General features: G+C 45.5%; 1 protein-coding gene across 6 annotated transcripts in view; it reads right to left on the bottom strand.

Annotated features, from left to right (window-relative positions):
• Positions 1-18,196, bottom strand: part of ATG7 (autophagy related 7) — a 250,065-nt gene that overhangs the window by 140,585 nt on the left and 91,284 nt on the right. The window contains exon 17 of one of the 6 annotated variants that reach the window (XM_074958164.1): positions 7,564-7,645. The exons of 4 other annotated variants lie outside the window; for them this stretch is intronic. In XM_074958164.1, the coding sequence (XP_074814265.1) occupies positions 7,598-7,645 (48 nt within the window). In that variant the 3' untranslated portion in view covers positions 7,564-7,597. Of the gene's footprint in view, positions 1-7,563; positions 7,646-10,465; positions 10,955-18,196 lie in introns of those variants that run through there. One more of the 6 variants, XM_074958165.1, reaches the window with a different exon arrangement.

Here is an 18,196-nt window from a genome sequence, read left to right on the forward strand (position 1 = left end):
AGGGAGGTTGCGGAATCTCCATCATTGGAGATTTTTAAGAGCAAGTTAGACAAACACCTGTCAAAGATGGTCTAGATCAGGGGCGGGCAAACTTTTTGGCCTGAGGGCCACTTTAGATTTCTGAAATAGTATGGAGGGCCGGTTAGGGGAGGCTGTGCCTCCCCAAACAGCCAGGCATGGCCCAGCCCCTGCCCCCTATCTGATCCCCCCTGCTTCTTGCCACTTGACGCCCCCCCAAGGACTCTTACCCCATCCAACACCCCCTGTTCCCTCTCCCCTGATGGCCCCCCCCCCAGGACCCCTGCCCCATCCAACCACCCCTTCTCCCTGACCGCCCCTGGAACCCTTGCCCCGACTGCCCCCCGCCGCCCCATCCAACCCCCATCTCCTTCCCGACTGCCTCCCCTGGGACTCCTGCCCCCATTCAAACCCCCTGTTCCCCACCTTCTGACTGCCCCGACCCCTATTCACACCCCCGCTCCCTGACCACCATCCCGAACTCCCCTGCCCTCTATCCAACCCGCCCTGCTCCCTGCCCCTTTACCGTGCTGCCTGGAGCACCAGTGGCTGGCGGCACTACAGCCGAGCTGCCCAGATCACCAGGACAAGCAGCCATGCTGCCCGGCTGGAGCCAACCATGCCACCACGCAGCACAGAGCACCGGGTCAGGCCGAGCCTCTGCAGCTGTGCTGCCCAGCAAAAGCTTGCAGCCCCACCACGCAGAGCACTGCACTGGCGGCGCAGTGAGCAGAGGCTGCGGGTGAGGGGGAACAGCAGGGGTGGGGCCAGGGGCTCAGGGGCCGGGCAGGAGGGTCCCGTGGGCCGGATGTGGTCGCGGGCCATAGTTTGCCCACCTCTGGTATAGATAATACTTAGTCCTGCCATGAGTGCAGGGGACTGGACTAGATGACCTCTCAAGGTCCCTTCCAGTCCTATAATTCTATGATTCATGTAACAGGTCCCAAGATTTTGAACAACAAAACTAAAAAAGAGCTAACAACAAAATATGTTTTAAGTTGAATAGTTCATTGACTACAGGCATATTTCTAGTATTACAACAAAAAATTAAACTTTACCTTGGACCAAACTAAGAATAGAGTCTATAAGTTTCACAACCCAAGGCACTAGACCAAAAGAAACTGGTAAGTCAAGGAACCTATCATGGAGAATACCATTGCAACAACTCCATGTCTACTGATCTCAACAGTAGTAGCATCACACAAAGGAAGAAAAATGGTCTTTCTGGTAGGATAGACCTAGACCATTTAAGGATTTATTTACAGGTCAAAGTCAACACCTTAAACTCCACCTGAAATTCCCAGCCCATATTTATTTATTCAATTTATAAACTACCTCATGAAAGAGTGCCCATCCCAAGCTCTGGCCATTCTTTAAAACTCTTAAAATAGAATGAATTTTAAATAGACTCTGACAATTACCCACTCTTAGCACTAGCTGAACTGAAGCAAGAGAGTAACAAAACTTGCATTGCTCATTAAATAAAAACGCACCTCCTCACTAACTCGGCTAACAGCTTCATCTACAGAGTGATTAGGAGGGATGACAGTGCAGAACCTGTTGGTACTCCACAAGAGAGAAACCTCCAAGCTGAAGAGCTATCACCCAACACTGTTCTCTGGGAGCTCTCTGAGAGAAAAGAACAAAGCCATGCAAGAGCAGCCTTATCCACTCCAGCCAGAAACAAGACACTGAACACCTCTTAACCCACAGTGTCAAAAACATAATAATTGAACATCTGATCTTTATCCATCACCAGAAGATGACTGTCAATCAATGTGACAAGTGTGGTATCTATTTTGTACCCAGGTCAGAACCACAACTGATAAGAATCTAGGAAGTCAGAGGTATCCAGGTACACAAAGTTCTCTTACCACAAACTTGTCCCTAAACTTAACCAAATATGGAAGATTAGATAGTGGTCAATAATGGCTATATTGTCAGCATCAGGAGATACAGAGCCCAAGCACATGCTTTCTCCAGTGCAAATGGCACTCTGTCTTTACCTGAAGAAGAATTCTGTATAAGCTCGAAAGCTTTTCTCTCTCACCAACAAAAGTCAGTCCAACAACATTTTAGCTCACCCACCTTGTGTGTCTAATATCCTGGGACCAACACTGCTACAACAACACTTCATACAGTCTTCAAAGGTGTCACTGACAGTTTCCACCACTAAAGATTCTATAATTCCCACCCACTTGCCTTTGCCAGTCAGGAAGGAAAAAAGACCCAAAGCAGAGATTATGGCATGAAGTTCTCCCAGCACATCCATGTTTGAGCTGGGTTGAGCTCAAACATGAAAGACTTAGCATTTGTCCCTTCCAAATATTGTTCTCCCTCCTCAGATACAGTTAGCTGAGGTTTGAACCACATGGATTTTATCCACAAGGCAACCTGAAATTTCATCACCACAAGAGGGCCTTTATAATTAAAAGTTGTACCAGTTTTCTGAACTAAAAATAAATAAGTAAACATTAAACTATAAAAGGGAGAAATGGTAGCAACTGGTATCTGACATAGCATCAGTATCTGATCAACATACACTGTACTACAGAAATGCAATGAGGACATGTTATCCTTATTAACAGATATCCCATACCCTCAGGTGGAAGCATCAGATGTGTTTGTAGCTATAGAACATAATAAGAAAGCAGAAGACAGAGTTAGGAAGAAAATTACTCATCCCAAACTCCCACGCCAAAAAACCACACAAGCGTACTCTGCAGGTAGTCAGAAATAAATCCAGTCGAGACATCAGCTAATCACAACATAATTCCAAAAAGCATTTCCAGATTAAATAAGTGCCCAATTTGTTGTTGCGTACAAAGGGAATTCTCTCCTGTTTAGCGATGTCCTAAAGGGCAGGAATCCAAAGCTCTATGGTTGGTGTGGTTTTGCTTTTTTGGTTCACTAGAATTATTTTCTTTGCTGCTAATACAGTTCTCAGGACATCAGGATGATTGGTCTGAACAGGACTTTTACTGGAAGACAAATATTTGATATATGGTATGTACATATACACTTATCTATTAAAATATATTACTGTGATGCTCACCAGGGATACCGAGGGTTGAGAGAGACAGCAGGTGGTGATGAGATGCATCCACTCCCTGAAACCACCAGCCTTTGGCAACGCAAGCACTATCTTCCATGCCTCTGCAGGCCCTGCTCTCTGTACAGGAAGTAATAAGCACACACCAACCCCCCGAGTCCTCAGAGCATTCCCTGCTGTTCATACGTGCTAGAACTAGGAGTGTTGGTGGTGTTACCGTACCCCCTGACTTGGAATGGTTTCCATTTTATACAGGGTTTACAGTTTGGTTCAATGGCTCTCAGCACCCTCACTACAAAAATTTTAAGCGCCCCTGCTGCAGTATGCAGATCATTAGACAAAATTAGAAAGGCCAAGGCACAAAACGAGATTAAACTAGCTAGAGATAAAAAGGGTAACAAGAAAACATTCTATAAATATATTAGAAGCAAGAGGAAAACCAAGGGACAGGGTAGGCCCGCTACTCAATGACCGGGGGAAAACAATAACAGAAAATGTGGAAATGGCAGAAGTGCTAAATGACTTTGTTTTAGTTTTCATCAAAAAGGTTAGTAGTGATTGGACATCTAACATAGTGAATGCCAATGAAAATGAGGTAGGATCAGAGGCTAAAATAGGGAAAGAACGAGTTCAAAATTACTTAAGATATGTTAGATGTCTTCAGGTCACCAGGGCCTGATGAAATACATCTTAAAATACTCAAGGAGCTGGCTGAGGAGATATCTGAGCCATCAGCAATTATCTTTGAAAAGTCATGGAAGACAGGAGATATTCCAGAGCATTTAAAAAGGGCAAATATAGCACCCATCTATTAAAGGGGGAATAAGGACAACCCGGGGAATCACAGACCAGTCAGCTTAACTTCAGTACCCAGAAACATAATGGACCAAATAATTAAACAATGAACGAACACCTAGACGATAATATGGTGATGAGTAACAGCATGGATTTGTCAAGAACAAATCATGCCAAACCAACCCAATAGCCTTCTTCAACAGGGTAAGAAGCCTTATAGACAGGAGGGAAATGGCAGATGGGGTATATCTTGACTTTAGTAAGGATTTTGATACCATCTTGCATGACCTTCTAATAAACAAACTACGGAAATATAACCTAGACGGAGCTATTTATAAGGTGGGTACATAACTGGTTGGAAAACCATTCCCAGAAAGTAATCAACAGTAGTTCACAGTCACGCTGGATGGGCATACTGAGTGGGGTCCCACAGGGATCAGTTCTGGGTCTGCTCTGTCCAATATCTTCATCAATGATTTAGATAATGACAGAGAGTACACTTACAAAGTCTGCAGAAGATACCAAGCTGGGAGGGGTTGCAATCATAGAATCATAGAATATCAGGGTTGGAAGGGACCTCAGGAGGTCATCTAGTCAAACCCCCTGCTCAAAGCAGGACCAATCCCCAATTAAATCATCCCAGCCAGGGCTTTGTCAAGCCTGACCTTAAAAACTTCTAAGGAAGGAGATTCTACCACCTCCCTAGGTAACGCATTCCAGTGTTTCACCACCCTCCTAGTGAAACTGTTTTTCCTAATATCCAACCTAAACCTCCCCCACTGCAACTTGAGACCATTACTCCTTGTCCTGTCATCTTCTACCACTGAGAATAGTCTAGAAGCATCCTCTTTGGAACCACCTCTCAGGTAGTTGAAAGCAGCTATCAAATCCCCCCTCATTCTTCTCTTCCGCAGACTAAACAATCCCAGTTCCCTCATAAGTCATGTGTTCCAGACCCCTAATCATTTTTGTTGCCCTTCGCTGGACTCTCTCCAATTTATCCACATCCTTCTTGTAGTGTGGGGCCCAAAACTGGACACAGTACTCCAGATGAGGCCTCACCAATGTCGAATAGAGGGGAATGATCACGTCCCTCGATCTGCTCGCTATGCCCCTACTTATACATCCCAAAATGCCATTGGCCTTCTTGGCAACAAGGGCACACTGCTGACTCATATCCAGCTTCTCGTCCACTGTAACCCCTAGGTCCTTTTCCGCAGAACTGCTGCCTAGCCATTCGGTCCCTAGTCTGTAGCTGTGCATTGGGTTCTTCCGTCCTAAGTGCAGGACCCTGCACTTATCCTTATTGAACCTCATCAGGTTTCTTTTGGCCCAATCCTCCAATTTGTCTAGGTCCCTCTGTATCCTATCTCTGCCCTCCAACGTGTCTACCACTCCTCCCAGTTTAGTATCATCCGCAAATTTGCTGAGAGTGCAATCCACACCATCCTCCAGATCATTTATGAAGATATTGAACAAAACCGGCCCCAGGACCGACCCCTGGGGCACTCCACTTGACACCGGCTGCCAACTAGACATGGAGCCATTGATCACTAACATGGATCCATTGATCGCTTTGGAGGATAGCATTAAAATTCAAAATGATCTGGACAAACTGGAGAAATGGTCTTGAAGAAAACAGAATGAAATTCAGTGAGGACAAATGCAATGTACTCCACTTAGGAAGGAACAATCAGTTGCACACATACAAAATGGGAAATGACTCCCTAGGAAGGAGTCCTGCAGAAAGGGATCTGGGGGTTATAATGGAACAAGCTAAATATTAGTCACTGTTGAAAAAAAAAAACATTTTGTTTGCTGCTGCAGCAAAAAAGAAAACATTATTCTGGGATGTATTAGCAGGACTGTGGTAAGCAAGACACAGGAAATAATTCTTCCACTCTACTCCACACTGATTAGGCCTCAACCGGAGCATCGTGTTCAGTTCTGGGTGCCACATTTCAGGAAAGATGTGCAAAAATTGGAGCAAGTCCAGAGAAGAGCAACAAAATTATTAAAGGTCTAGAAAACATGACCTATGAGGGAAGATTGACAAAATTGGGTTTGTTTAGTCTGGAGAAGAGAAAACTGAAAGGGGACATGGTAACAGTTTTCAAGTATATAAAAGGTTGTTACAAGGAACAGGGAGAAAAATTATTCTCCTTAACCTCTGAGGATAGTACATGAAGCAATGAGCTTAGATTGCAGCAAGAGAGGTTTAGCTTGGACATCAGAAAAAACTTCCTGTCCGGGTGGTTAAGCACTGGAATAAACTGCGTAGGGAGGTTGTGGAATCTGCATCGTTGCATATTTTTAAGAGCAGGTTAGACAAACACTTGTCAGGGATGGTTTTGATAATACTTAGTCCTGCCATGAATGTAGAGGACTGAGTTAGATGATCTCTCAAGGTCCCTTCCAGCCCTACAATTCAATGATTAGCCACGGAATACTCACAGTATTACCAGGCCTTCTGTTCCCAAAGGAACAGTATCCACCAGCTTGTAAGAGTCAACGCAGGATCATCATTTTGCTTAACAACAGAGCACTCAGATATATTTATAGTGAAAACAAGTATTAGTTTATTATCAAAGAATTTAAATGATAGTGAGTAATATCTCTTGGTTACATATAAAACAAATGGTTACATATAAAACAAACTCATAACATACTTTCTAGAGACTAAACTTAACCAACAGGCTAACCTCCTGTCAAAAGAAGTTTATCTCACCCAAAGTTCCCTTGAGCATTATCAGCCAAGCCCGGCTGAGATCCCACTTTCATGAAACAAATTCACTGTCCATTTACTCCCTAAGTGAGGGATGCCAGGGTGTCTTCTTTATTCACCCACCAAATACTATAGAGTAAACTTTTGAAGTGCCCCTCAACTTATGTTTCTGCCCTCTCCCCTGCTGTTTTTTTTTCTTCCTGTAATTTCTTTCTGAAGTTCTCACAATCCCTCATTTATGTTCAGTTCAGACTGGTGGTAGGTAGGCCTGAACAAATTCTATTTTTCTTCTCTGATAATTTCAACAGATAATATTGATGTTTATTTTAAATATCCTTAAAACAAACCAACAATTTCTCAAGCAGCATTTCTCTTACTTTCATATCTGTAAATTTCGATGGTTGATGGAAATATTTTGTTGCTGGTTTGTCTGTATGGTGAAATAGACATTTGACATTTTGATAAAAATCTCATCCTTCTAAACCTAGTGTTAGGAGATCCAGTGCCCACAAGACAATACTCAATTTACATGTCAACAGATGGATGGATAAACATCTCGTCTGACAGAAAACCAGTACCTAGACAGACTTTAAGAACATACTTGTACTAAATATACATAAAACTCCTTACACAGTATCTGTACATGCATTTCACAAAGATATTGACCAGAGAGACATGGCCTTTTCTTTGAGACCTCACATGACATTCTTTCATGAACTAGAGTGTACATACCAGAATCAGGAGATTCCTGTAATTGGTAGGTACCTTCTTGCCAGTTGGTATTAAGAGGTTCTTGTGTCACAATTACCTATAATAATGTGAGTTTTGCATAAGCCCCCACAAAGGACCTTTTTGGGAAGAACTCATCTGAATAGTGGAACTGTTGCTAGGTACTTTTGCACTCTCAACCAACCAACCAACCAACAAAAAAGACCATCCTCTCCTGTCCACCAATGTGAGCTACTGTGAAACTATGGAACTATCCCATCACCTCCTCCTTTCTTCTTCTATTTCTTCCGATTTCTTTCCCACACAGCACGCTCCTCTTCAGACCCCTGTAGAAGAGGGACCAGCAAAGTAGCATGCTTATTTGCACTCCACGTCCATTCCACTATCAGGGTATGTCTACACTATGGAATAAGGTCGAATTTATAGAAGTCGTTTTTTTAGAAATCGGTTTTATATATTCGAGTGTGTGTGTCCCCACAGAAGTGCATTAAGTGCATTAACTTGGCGGAGTGCTTCCACAGTACCGAGGCTAGAGTCGACTTCCGGAGCGTTGCACTATGGATAGCTATCCCACAGTTCCCGCAGTCTCCGCTGCCCATTGGAATTCTGGGTTGAGATCCCAATGCCTGATGGGGCTACAACATTGTCGCGGGTGGTTCTGGGTACATATCGTCAGTCCCCCCTTCCCTCCCTCCCTCCCTCCCTCCGTGAAAGCAAGGGCAGACAATCGTTTCGCGCCTTTTTTCCTGAGTTACCTGTGCGGACGCCATACCACCGTAAGCATGGAGCCCGCTCAGGTAACCGTCACCGTATGTCTCCTGGGTTCTGGCAGACGCGGTACTGCATTGCTACACAGTAGCAGCAACCCATTGCCTTGTGGCAGCAGACGGTACAATACGACTGGTAGCCGTCATCGTCATGTCCAAGGTGCTCCTGGCCACGTCGGCTGGGAGCGCCTGGGCAGACATGGGCACAGGGACTAAATTTTTAGTGACTTGACCAGGTCATTCTCTTAAGTCCGGCAGTCAGTCCTACTGAACAGTCTTACGGTGAGCAGGCAGGCAATATGGATTGCTAGCAGTCCTACTGCACCGTCTTCTGCCGAGCAGACATGAGATGTGGATGGCATGCAGTCCTTCTGCACCGTCTGCTGCCAGCCAAAGATGTAAAAGATAGATGGAGTGGATCAAAACAAGAAATAGACCAGATTTCTTTTGTACTCATTTGCCTCCTCCCCCATCTAGGGGTCTCATTTCTCTAGGTCACACTGCAGTCACTCACAGAGAAGGTGCAGCGAGGTAAATCTAGCCATGTATCAATCAGAGGCCAGGCTAACCTCCTTGTTCCAATAAGAACAATAACTTAGGTGCACCATTTCTTATTGGAACCCTCCGTGAAGTCCTGCCTGAAATACTCCTTGATGTAAACCCACCCCCTTTGTTGATTTTAGCTCCCTGAAGCCAACCCTGTAAACCATGTTGTCAGTCGCCCCTCCCTCCGTCAGAGCAACGGCAGACAATCGTTCCGCGCCTTTTTTCTGTGCGGACGCCATACCAAGGCAAGCATGGAGGCCGCTCAGCTCACTTTGGCAATTAGGAGCACATTAAACACCACACGCATTATCCAGCAGTATATGCAGCACCAGAACCTGGCAAAGCGATACCGGGCGAGGAGGCGATGTCAGCGCGGTCACGTGACTGATCAGGACATGGACACAGATTTCTCTGAAAGCATGGGCCCTGCCAATGCATGCATCATGGTGCTAATGGAGCAGGTTCACGCTGTGGAACGCCGATTCTGGGCTCGGGAAACAAGCACAGACTGGTGGGACCGCATAGTGTTGCAGGTCTGGGACGATTCCCAGTGGCTGCGAAACTTTCGCATGCGTAAGGGCACTTTCATGGAACTTTGTGACTTGCTTTCCCCTGCCCTGAAGCGCATGAATACCAAGATGAGAGCAGCCCTCACAGTTGAGAAGCGAGTGGCGATAGCCCTGTGGAAGCTTGCAACACCAGACAGCTACCGGTCAGTTGGGAATCAATTTGGAGTGGGCAAATCTACTGTTGGGGCTGCTGTGATGCAAGTAGCCCACGCAATCAAAGATCTGCTGATATCAAGGGTAGTGACCCTGGGAAATGTGCAGGTCATAGTGGATGGCTTTGCTGCAATGGGATTCCCTAACTGTGGTGGGGCCATAGACGGAACCCATATCCCTATCTTGGCACCGGAGCACCAAGCCAGCGAGTACATAAACCGCAAGGGGTACTTTTCAATAGTGCTGCAAGCTCTGGTGGATCACAAGGGACGCTTCACCAACATCAACGTGGGATGGCCGGGAAAGGTACATGACGCTCGCATCTTCAGGAACTCTGGTCTGTTTCAAAAGCTGCAAGAAGGGACTTTATTCCCAGACCAGAAAATAACTGTTGGGGATGTTGAAATGCCTATATGTATCCTTGGGGACCCAGCCTACCCCTTAATGCCATGGCTCATGAAGCCGTACACAGGCAGCCTGGACAGTAGTCAGGAGCTCTTCAACTACAGGCTGAGCAAGTGCAGAATGGTGGTAGAATGTGCATTTGGACGTTTAAAGGCGCACTGGCGCAGTTTACTGACTCGCTTAGACCTCAGCGAAACCAATATTCCCATTGTTATTACTGCTTGCTGTGTGCTCCACAATATCTGTGAGAGTAAGGGGGAGACGTTTATGGCGGGATGGGAGGTTGAGGCAAATCGCCTGGCTGCTGGTTACGCGCAGCCAGACACCAGGGCGGTTAGAAGAGCACAGGAGGCCGCGGTACGCATCAGAGAAGCTTTGAAAACCAGTTTCATGACTGGCCAGGCTACGGTGTGAAAGTTCTGTTTGTTTTTCCTTGATGAAACCCCCCGCCCCTTGGTTCACTCTACTTCCCTGTAAGCTAACCACCCTCTCCTCCTCCCTTCGATCACCGCTTGCAGAGGCAATAAAGTCATTGTTGCTTCACATTCATGCATTCTTTATTCATTCATCACACAAATAGGGGGATGACTACCAAGGTAGCCCAGGAGGGGTGGTGGAGGAGAGAAGGAAAATGCCACACAACACTTTAAAAGTTTACAACTTTAAAATTTATTGAATGACAGCCTTCTTTTTTTTGGGCAATCCTCTGTGGTGGAGTGGCTGGTTGGCCGGAGGCCCCCCCACCGCGTTCTTCGGCGTCTGGGTGTGGAGGCTATGGAACTTGGGGAGGAGGGCGGTTGGTTACACAGGGGCTGTAGTGGCAGTCTGTGCTCCAGCTGCCTTTGCTGCAGCTCAACCATACACTGGAGCATACTGGTTTGGTCCTCCAGCAGCCTCAGCATTGAATCCTGCCTCCTCTCATCACGCTGCCACCACATTCGAGCTTCAGCCCGCCACTTACTCTCTTCAGCCCACCACTTACTCTCTTCAGCCCGCCACCTCTCCTCCCGGTCGTTTTGTGCTTTCCTGCAGTCTGACATTATTTGCCTCCACGCATTCGTCTGTGCTCTGTCAGTGTGGGAGGACAGCATGAGCTCGGAGAACATTTCATCTCGAGTGCGTTTTTTTTTCTTTCTAATCTTCATTAGCCTCTGGGAAGGAGGAGAAGATCCTGTGATCATTGAAACACATGCAGCTGGTGGAGAAAAAAAAAGGGACAGCGGTATTTAAAAAGACACATTTTATAAAACACTGGCTACACTCTTTCAGGGTAAACCTTGCTGTTAACATTACATACATAGCACATGTGCTTTCGTTACAAGGTCGCATTTTGCCTCCCCCCACCGCGTGGCTACCCCCTCAACCCTCCCCCCTCCCTGTGGCTAACAGCAGGGAACATTTCTGTTCAGCCGCAGGCAAACAGCCCAGCAGGAATGGGCTCCTCTGAGTGTCCCCTGAAGAAAAGCACCCTATTTCAACCAGGTGACCATGAATTATATCTCATTCTCCTGAGGATAACACAGAGAGACAAAGAACGGATGTTGTTTGAACGCCAGCAAACATACACTGCAATGCTTTGTTGTACAATGATTCCCGAGTACGTGTTACTGGCCTGGAGTGGTAAAGTGTCCTACCATGAAGGACGCAATAAGTCTGCCCTCCCCAGAAACCTTTTGCAAAGGCTTTGGGAGTATATCCAGGAGAGCCGCGAATGCCAGGGCAAAGTAATCCTTTCACATGCTTGCTTTTAAACCATGTATAGTATTTAAAAAGGTACACTCACCGGAGGTCCCTTCTCCGCCTGCTGGGTCCAGGAGGCAGCCTTGGGTGGGTTCGGGGGGTACTGGCTCCAGGTCCAGGGTGAGAAACAGTTCCTGGCTGTCGGGAAAACCGGTTTCTCCGCTTGCTTGTTGTGAGCTATCTACAATCTCATCATCATCATCATCATCATCTTCTTCGTCCCCAAAACCTGCTTCCGTATTGCCTCCATCTCCATTGAAGGAGTCAAACAACACGGCTGGGGTAGTAGTGGCTGAACCCTCTAAAATGGCATGCAGCTCATCATTAGAAGCACCATGTTTGGGGCTCTGACCCCGGAGCGGCCGTTCGCCTCTCTGGTTTTCTGGTAGGCTTGCCTCAGCTCCTTCAGTTTCATGCGGCACTGTTTCGGGTCCCTGTTATGGCCTCTGTCCTTCATGCCCTGGGAGATTTTGACAAAGGTTTTGGCATTTCGAAAACTGGAACGGAGTTCTGATAGCACGGATTCCTCTCCCCATACAGCGATCAGATCCCGTACCTCCAGTTCGGTCCATGCTGGAGCTCTTTTGCGATTCTGAGACTCCATCATGGTCACCTCTGCTGATGAGCTCTGCATGGTCACCTGCAGCTTGCCACGCTGGCCAAACAGGAAATGAGATTCAAAAGTTCGCGGTTCTTTTCCTGTCTACCTGGCCAGTGCATCTGAGTTGAGAGTGCTGTCCAGAGCGGTCAAAATGGAGCACTCTGGGATAGCTCCCGGAGGCCAATACCGTCGAATTGTGTCCACAGTACCCCAAATTCGACCCAGCAAGGCCGATTTAAGCGCTAATCCACTTGTCAGGGGTGGAGTAAGGAAATCGATTTTAAGAGCCCTTTAAGTCGAAATAAAGGGCTTCATCGTGTGGACGGGTGCAGGTTTACATCGATTTAATGCTGCTAAATTCGACCTGAAGTCCTAGTGTAGACCAGGGCTCAGAGTTAGAGCGATCCACCATCTTTTAAAATAATTTCCCTTTCAAATGCATCTGCACGTGTCTTTGATGATTGTAGCTTTTCTCCTAGGCTGATGAGACACCCTCCCTTCCAGTCTTCACTTTGCAGAGCTTTGGCCTCATATGAGCTGCTTACATGATGGCTCTTTAATCGAATAAAAGAAGTTGTGGATCTGCATAACCACCAGGATTAATTAGTCTAGTACTGAAACTATTTTTGTAACTTATACATTTCATTAGCAGCCCTTTATATTCCAGTCTCTTTACTAAAGTAGAAGAATTGAATCTGATGATAGGGGAATAATATAGGGGACTTAGTGTAAAAGAGCTTGTTTTGAAATGCAAAACAGATGTATAACTGTGGTATTAGATGCTTTTAACAGTCTGCTTCACAAAGAAGTCTGAACTCTTGGATAGAAAGAGATCCAATAAGAGAATCTCTGTCTCTTGTACTATATCATATAATCATATTTACCATATGGTTAAGTAAAAATATGAAATACAAGCTGCTGATTTTAATTGCCTGCCACTGATGCACAAACTGGCTCAAGTTTAGATGTTCATTTTTATCACATCATTTTTTAATCTTTAGTGCTGTTTAAGCTTTTTTTAAAATTAATAATACAGCTGCAAAGCCTGAAACAATGGTATATTAAAAGCTTCAGGGAAAATAAAATGTGAGATTACTTCTTCTGATAATGGATTTACTAGTTATATTTTTAAAAGTCATTATTAAATCATAAATTGGGTTTGTAAGTCACCTTCTAAGGCTGTGCTCGAAATAACAGATACTGGTATTGAGTAAAGAACTTGTCTTGGTCCTTTGTTATAACTCCCCTCTGTCTGTCTCCCACCCTCCTACAAAAAATAGAAAAAAGTTTAACCATTTCAAGAAAAGAAGGTCACAGAAAGTTACATTTTGTCAGACAAAATAATACACACTGGCAGGTTTTGCAGGCACCTAGAAGTCAGCTAGCCAGAACAGGTACCGTGATGCTTTATGTTTTCAAATATATAATTATGTTTAAGATTACTATAAATGTTAACTCACTGAGAAGCGACATGTGGAATGGACATGAGCTAGCACTCGAAAAAGAAAAAATGGTTATTAACTTTCCATAACTGTTCTTTGAGAAGTGTTGCTCATGTCCATTCCACGACCCACTGTCCTGTCCCTCAGTCAGAGTTATCCAGCAAGAAGGGACTGAGAGGGTGTGGGGCCAACAGCGCACAGCACCAAAGGGAGCTGGAGCTGGTCCAGCAGATACCACTGAGGGAAAAATTTCCAGTAATGGTGCACGTAGCACGTGCACACCTAACGTAGAATGGACATGAGCAACACTTCTCAAAGAACAACGGTTATGGAAAGGTTTGTATCCATTTTTTTTTGGTTTTGTTTTTTTAAAAATCTTGGGTTTATTTTTCATATCCATCTGCCTATAAATCCAAATACCTTAGTTACCAAGAGGCTAACCACACAAGTCTCAGAGGAAGCCATGAAAAGCTCTAAAATGACATAGGATAGCTTTTCTAGAAGTAAGTTCTGGATCCCATTGGGAAGGTCGGAATCCTCTTTTTCCAGTAGTATGACACTTCTCTTTCTAGCCCTGCAGTAACAGGAAATATCAAACCTTAAAGCTGTGATGTTTTCATGTCTAGAAAAATCTGTTTTTTGCCTAAGACTGAACATTTCCTCGGACTTAGGCAGGTGCAATATTGATGGGGAAGGAGGAAACACTTCTGTGCAGTTTGATTATTCTTGTAAAAGAGCCTTTTCAGGCTGCTTGTGGCTTTGGATGAGAGAATGGAGTCTGGGGGGTGACAGATTAGTGGGTGCAATGTCATAAAAAGGATACTTTATTTTCATACAGTGACAGCCAGCTACTGCCCTTTAGATGGAGCAAGAATTTTAGGTTATAATCACCTTGCACTCCTGCAATATTGCCATCCGTAGGTGTTCAAAAATCATGAGTCAGGTCCCCCGAAATAGTGAGTTTGGCTTAAAAATAAATAGATTTTAAAAAGTAATCAAAGTTGGGTTCTTGCCTTATGGATTTTGAGCCCTGGTACCAAAGGAGGTGGGCTCAGAATTCATGGACATGAGGACTGGAACACCGACGACCAGGTTGCAGCCCTGCAGATGTCTTGGATTGGGATCTGGGCCACAAACGCTGCTGAAGAGGCCTGAGCTCTCATAAAATAAGTGATCAAGATGGCAGAAGGAGGGATGCCCGCCTACTCGTAACATGCATGAAAACAGGAGACTCTCCAGGATGAGATTCTCTGGGCTGAAACTGATAGGCCTTTCACCCTATCTGCTATTGCCACAAACAGTTGCATGTATTATGGAACAGCTTGATCCTCTCAATGTAGAGGGCATGGGACTGTCTAATGTCCAAAGGACTCCTATGAATTCCTGTGTGGTTTCGGGAGGAAAACTGGCAGGAAAATAGCCTGGTTACTATGGAACTGCTAGATCACCTTTGGAAAGAACACCAGGTGGGTGCAGTTGAACCTTGTCCTTAAAGAACACCACATACAGTGGTTCTGATATAAGGGCCCTGATTTCCGAGACCCGAGCTCTCTGACATTTATGGGTAAGAAAAGCTCTTCCTGGGACCACAGGCCCCGAGGTGATCGAACGCAGATCTGATGCATCCGAAATTGAAGATACTGAAGGCTGGGGGGTTAAAAAGGGAACACTCAGTTACTGACAGGGGTCCCTCCACAAGTTGAAGGAAGCGAGGACCAGGGCGGGAATCCTAAGCACTAAGGCCAACCAAGTCTGCAAGGGTCTGAGGCGCAATCTTGCATGCCGTACCACGTAAACGCACATGGCCACGTGACCCAAAAGTTTGAGGCAAAACCAGGCTGTCATGACAGGGGGGACCTTGACCCTGGATATCAGATCTAACATTGTTTGGAATTGAGCCTCTGAAAAGAAGGTCTGGCCTGGTTTGAGTCTAGCATTGCCCTGATAAACTCTGTTCTCGAACAAGAGTTGATTCTGCTCGTTTATTAATAGGCCCAGTGCTTGGAAGGTGGTTTGGACTAGGCTTATGCTGTTCTTCACTTGAGCCTCTGAGCGGAACCTTGATCAACCAGTCATCCAGTTATGTGTAGACCTGAACGCCTTGTCTCCTATTACCGCCATGCATACCATAAAAAGCCGAGGGGCTGCAGACAGGCCAAAGGGAAAGATGGTGAACTGATAATGGGTCTGGTTTATGATAATCCTGAGGAAACTTCTGCGGCCTCCAAAGATGGAAATGTGGAAATAGGTGTCTTTGAAGTTGAGGGTGGTGTACCAGTCTCCTGGATCCAGGGAGGGAATGATGAAGGCCAGAGAGACCATGTGAAACCTCAGTTTCTTGTGATAACCGCTGAGACAACACAGGCCTAGGATGGGTCCAAGACCAACTCTGGCCTTCAGGATTAGGAAATATTGGGAGTAAAACCCTTTCCCTCTCAAGTTCTGAGGCACCTCTTCCACAGCCCCTATCCGCAGGAGGGCTTGAACCTCTTGGGCTAAAAGTTGCTTGTAAGAAGGGTCCCAGAACAGGCATGGGTATGGGATGGCGAGAGGGAGGGGTGGAAGAAAACTGAAGGGTGTAATCGTCCACCACCGCACACAGCACTCAGCAGTCTGAGGTGATGAGGAATCCTGCTGGGCTGAAGTAGGAGAGTCTGTCAGAAAACAAAAAGGGGGGCAGGATCTTATGTGGGAACTGATATAGTACCCTCAGGTGCACCTTCAAAGGTTCCATGGGAGGGAGAGAAGATGGAATCTGCCACAGAAACCTGACCGGACCTAGAACAGCCTTGTTGACAGGTAGGGCAACCTTGGATGGGGCTGCTGTGGCCAAAATGTCAATGAGGCTATGTGATGACTCCTTTAGTACCTCCACCTCCAGCCCCAGGTTAACAGCCACCCTTTTTAGAAGATGCTGATGGACTCTAAAGTCATCCTGGGGCACCAAGCTGCTCGGTCCCAAGACAGCTTCATCTGGGGAGGAGAAGGAAGAGGCCTGAACCGGTGGGGGGCCTTCCTCCTCTTGGGCCTGGGGGATGTTATCCAGGTCAATGTCTTACGTGTTGTTACTGAGCTCAGTACCAGAGTATGGGTTTGGTGCCAAAGTCGGACACAACTGAATAGGAACAGTTGGACGGCAGTCCTGGTACTGGGGGAAAGCCCCACAGGTTCCAGAACAGCCACTTGGACCATTTCTTCTTATCTTTTTTTCTCGGTATCGGAGATGGAGAATGGCACCGAAAAACCAACGGTGCCGGAAGGGCACTTCGCACCGAAGCTGAAGTGCTCAGTGCCAGATTCAATCAGCTTGGCTCTGACGCCAAGCTAAGTGTGGCTTACATTAAGATAGCCCTTCATCTAACCTCCCTGTCTTTCTTTGTACGAGGCTTGAAGTCCCAACAGATATCACAACACTGTTGTACATGAGCCTCTCCCAGACACTTCATAGAACTGGAGTGTCGGTCACTCACCGGCACAGGCTTGCCGCAGGAGGTGCAGGGTTTGAAGCCCAGGGACCAGGGCATGCCCAGCCCCAGGGGCAAAGGGAGTCCTTCTACGTTAAAGGGTCTATCTACACTAATACTATTTACAATATTTATACTACTACTAAAACTAAGACTAATAAACTAAGCTGAAGAGAAACCACTGAATAACACTTTGGCAAAGCAAGAGGATTTGTTCCAGTGACCGTCATGGGCAATAAGAAGGAATTCAGGGAGTGTGGGACAGGTAGTGCCCCTTATACTGTCATATAAGCGCCTGATATCAGAGAGCAACTGAGACAGCCCAACGGATATCGCTAAGGGAAAAACTTCTGGCAACAGTGCACGCAGCATGTGCACACCTAACGTAGAATAGACATGAGCAAGCACTTGAAGAAGAACTGAAACATTTGTAAAATCGGTTACTGTAACATGTGGGGGGCTTATAAAAATGCATGATGTGATATAAGAGTTTATCAGAAATCACTAATGATGACTTGCATAAATAACTTATGACTGCACCACTCATTGAACTGTGACCATCCCAAATTCATGCCAATAAAACCATCATACCACACCACTATGGCTGAGAGTGAGTTTGAGTACACACTCACAAACACACACATATACCTACATACATACATTATACTATTTTTATGATCTCATTCATAAAATTAAGTTTCTGAAAAGGACTGCAGTCCAGGTGCAAGCCTGAGGGGGTTATGTTGAAATAGTTGGATGGTTATAGACCAAGAGCCAGCTATGGCATCATTTTTGGCTGGTGCCCAATTACTGAAAATACCACATGTATAAATAAGTGCCTCCCTATTTTCCTGTAATTAATATTTAAAAGGAAAGCAATCAGTGTGGAAAAAAATATTCTCAGCTCATGTAAGTATAAATGTTTTATGTTAAAAATTCATCTAAATGAGAAATTGTTACTTTGATTTAGAGTTGGGGGGAAGGATCTGTAGCAATTTGAAAATGTTTTGTCTGTTCCTTACAGGTTGTAAGTGTTCATAAATGTCAATATTTAAATGTAAAGTAGATTACTTTGGGTGTGTGATTGACAGCAAACAGAAAGTATTAACCTCCTATACAGCATGTCCTCAAAGGTGTCTTGCCAAGTTTGGCTCTTTTTATCCTACTATGAGATTGCTTCAGATTCCAAT

The sequence above is a fragment of the Natator depressus genome, chromosome 7 (assembly GCF_965152275.1).
Source record: "Natator depressus isolate rNatDep1 chromosome 7, rNatDep2.hap1, whole genome shotgun sequence".
In the NCBI taxonomy this organism is placed as follows: Eukaryota; Metazoa; Chordata; order Testudines; family Cheloniidae; genus Natator; species Natator depressus.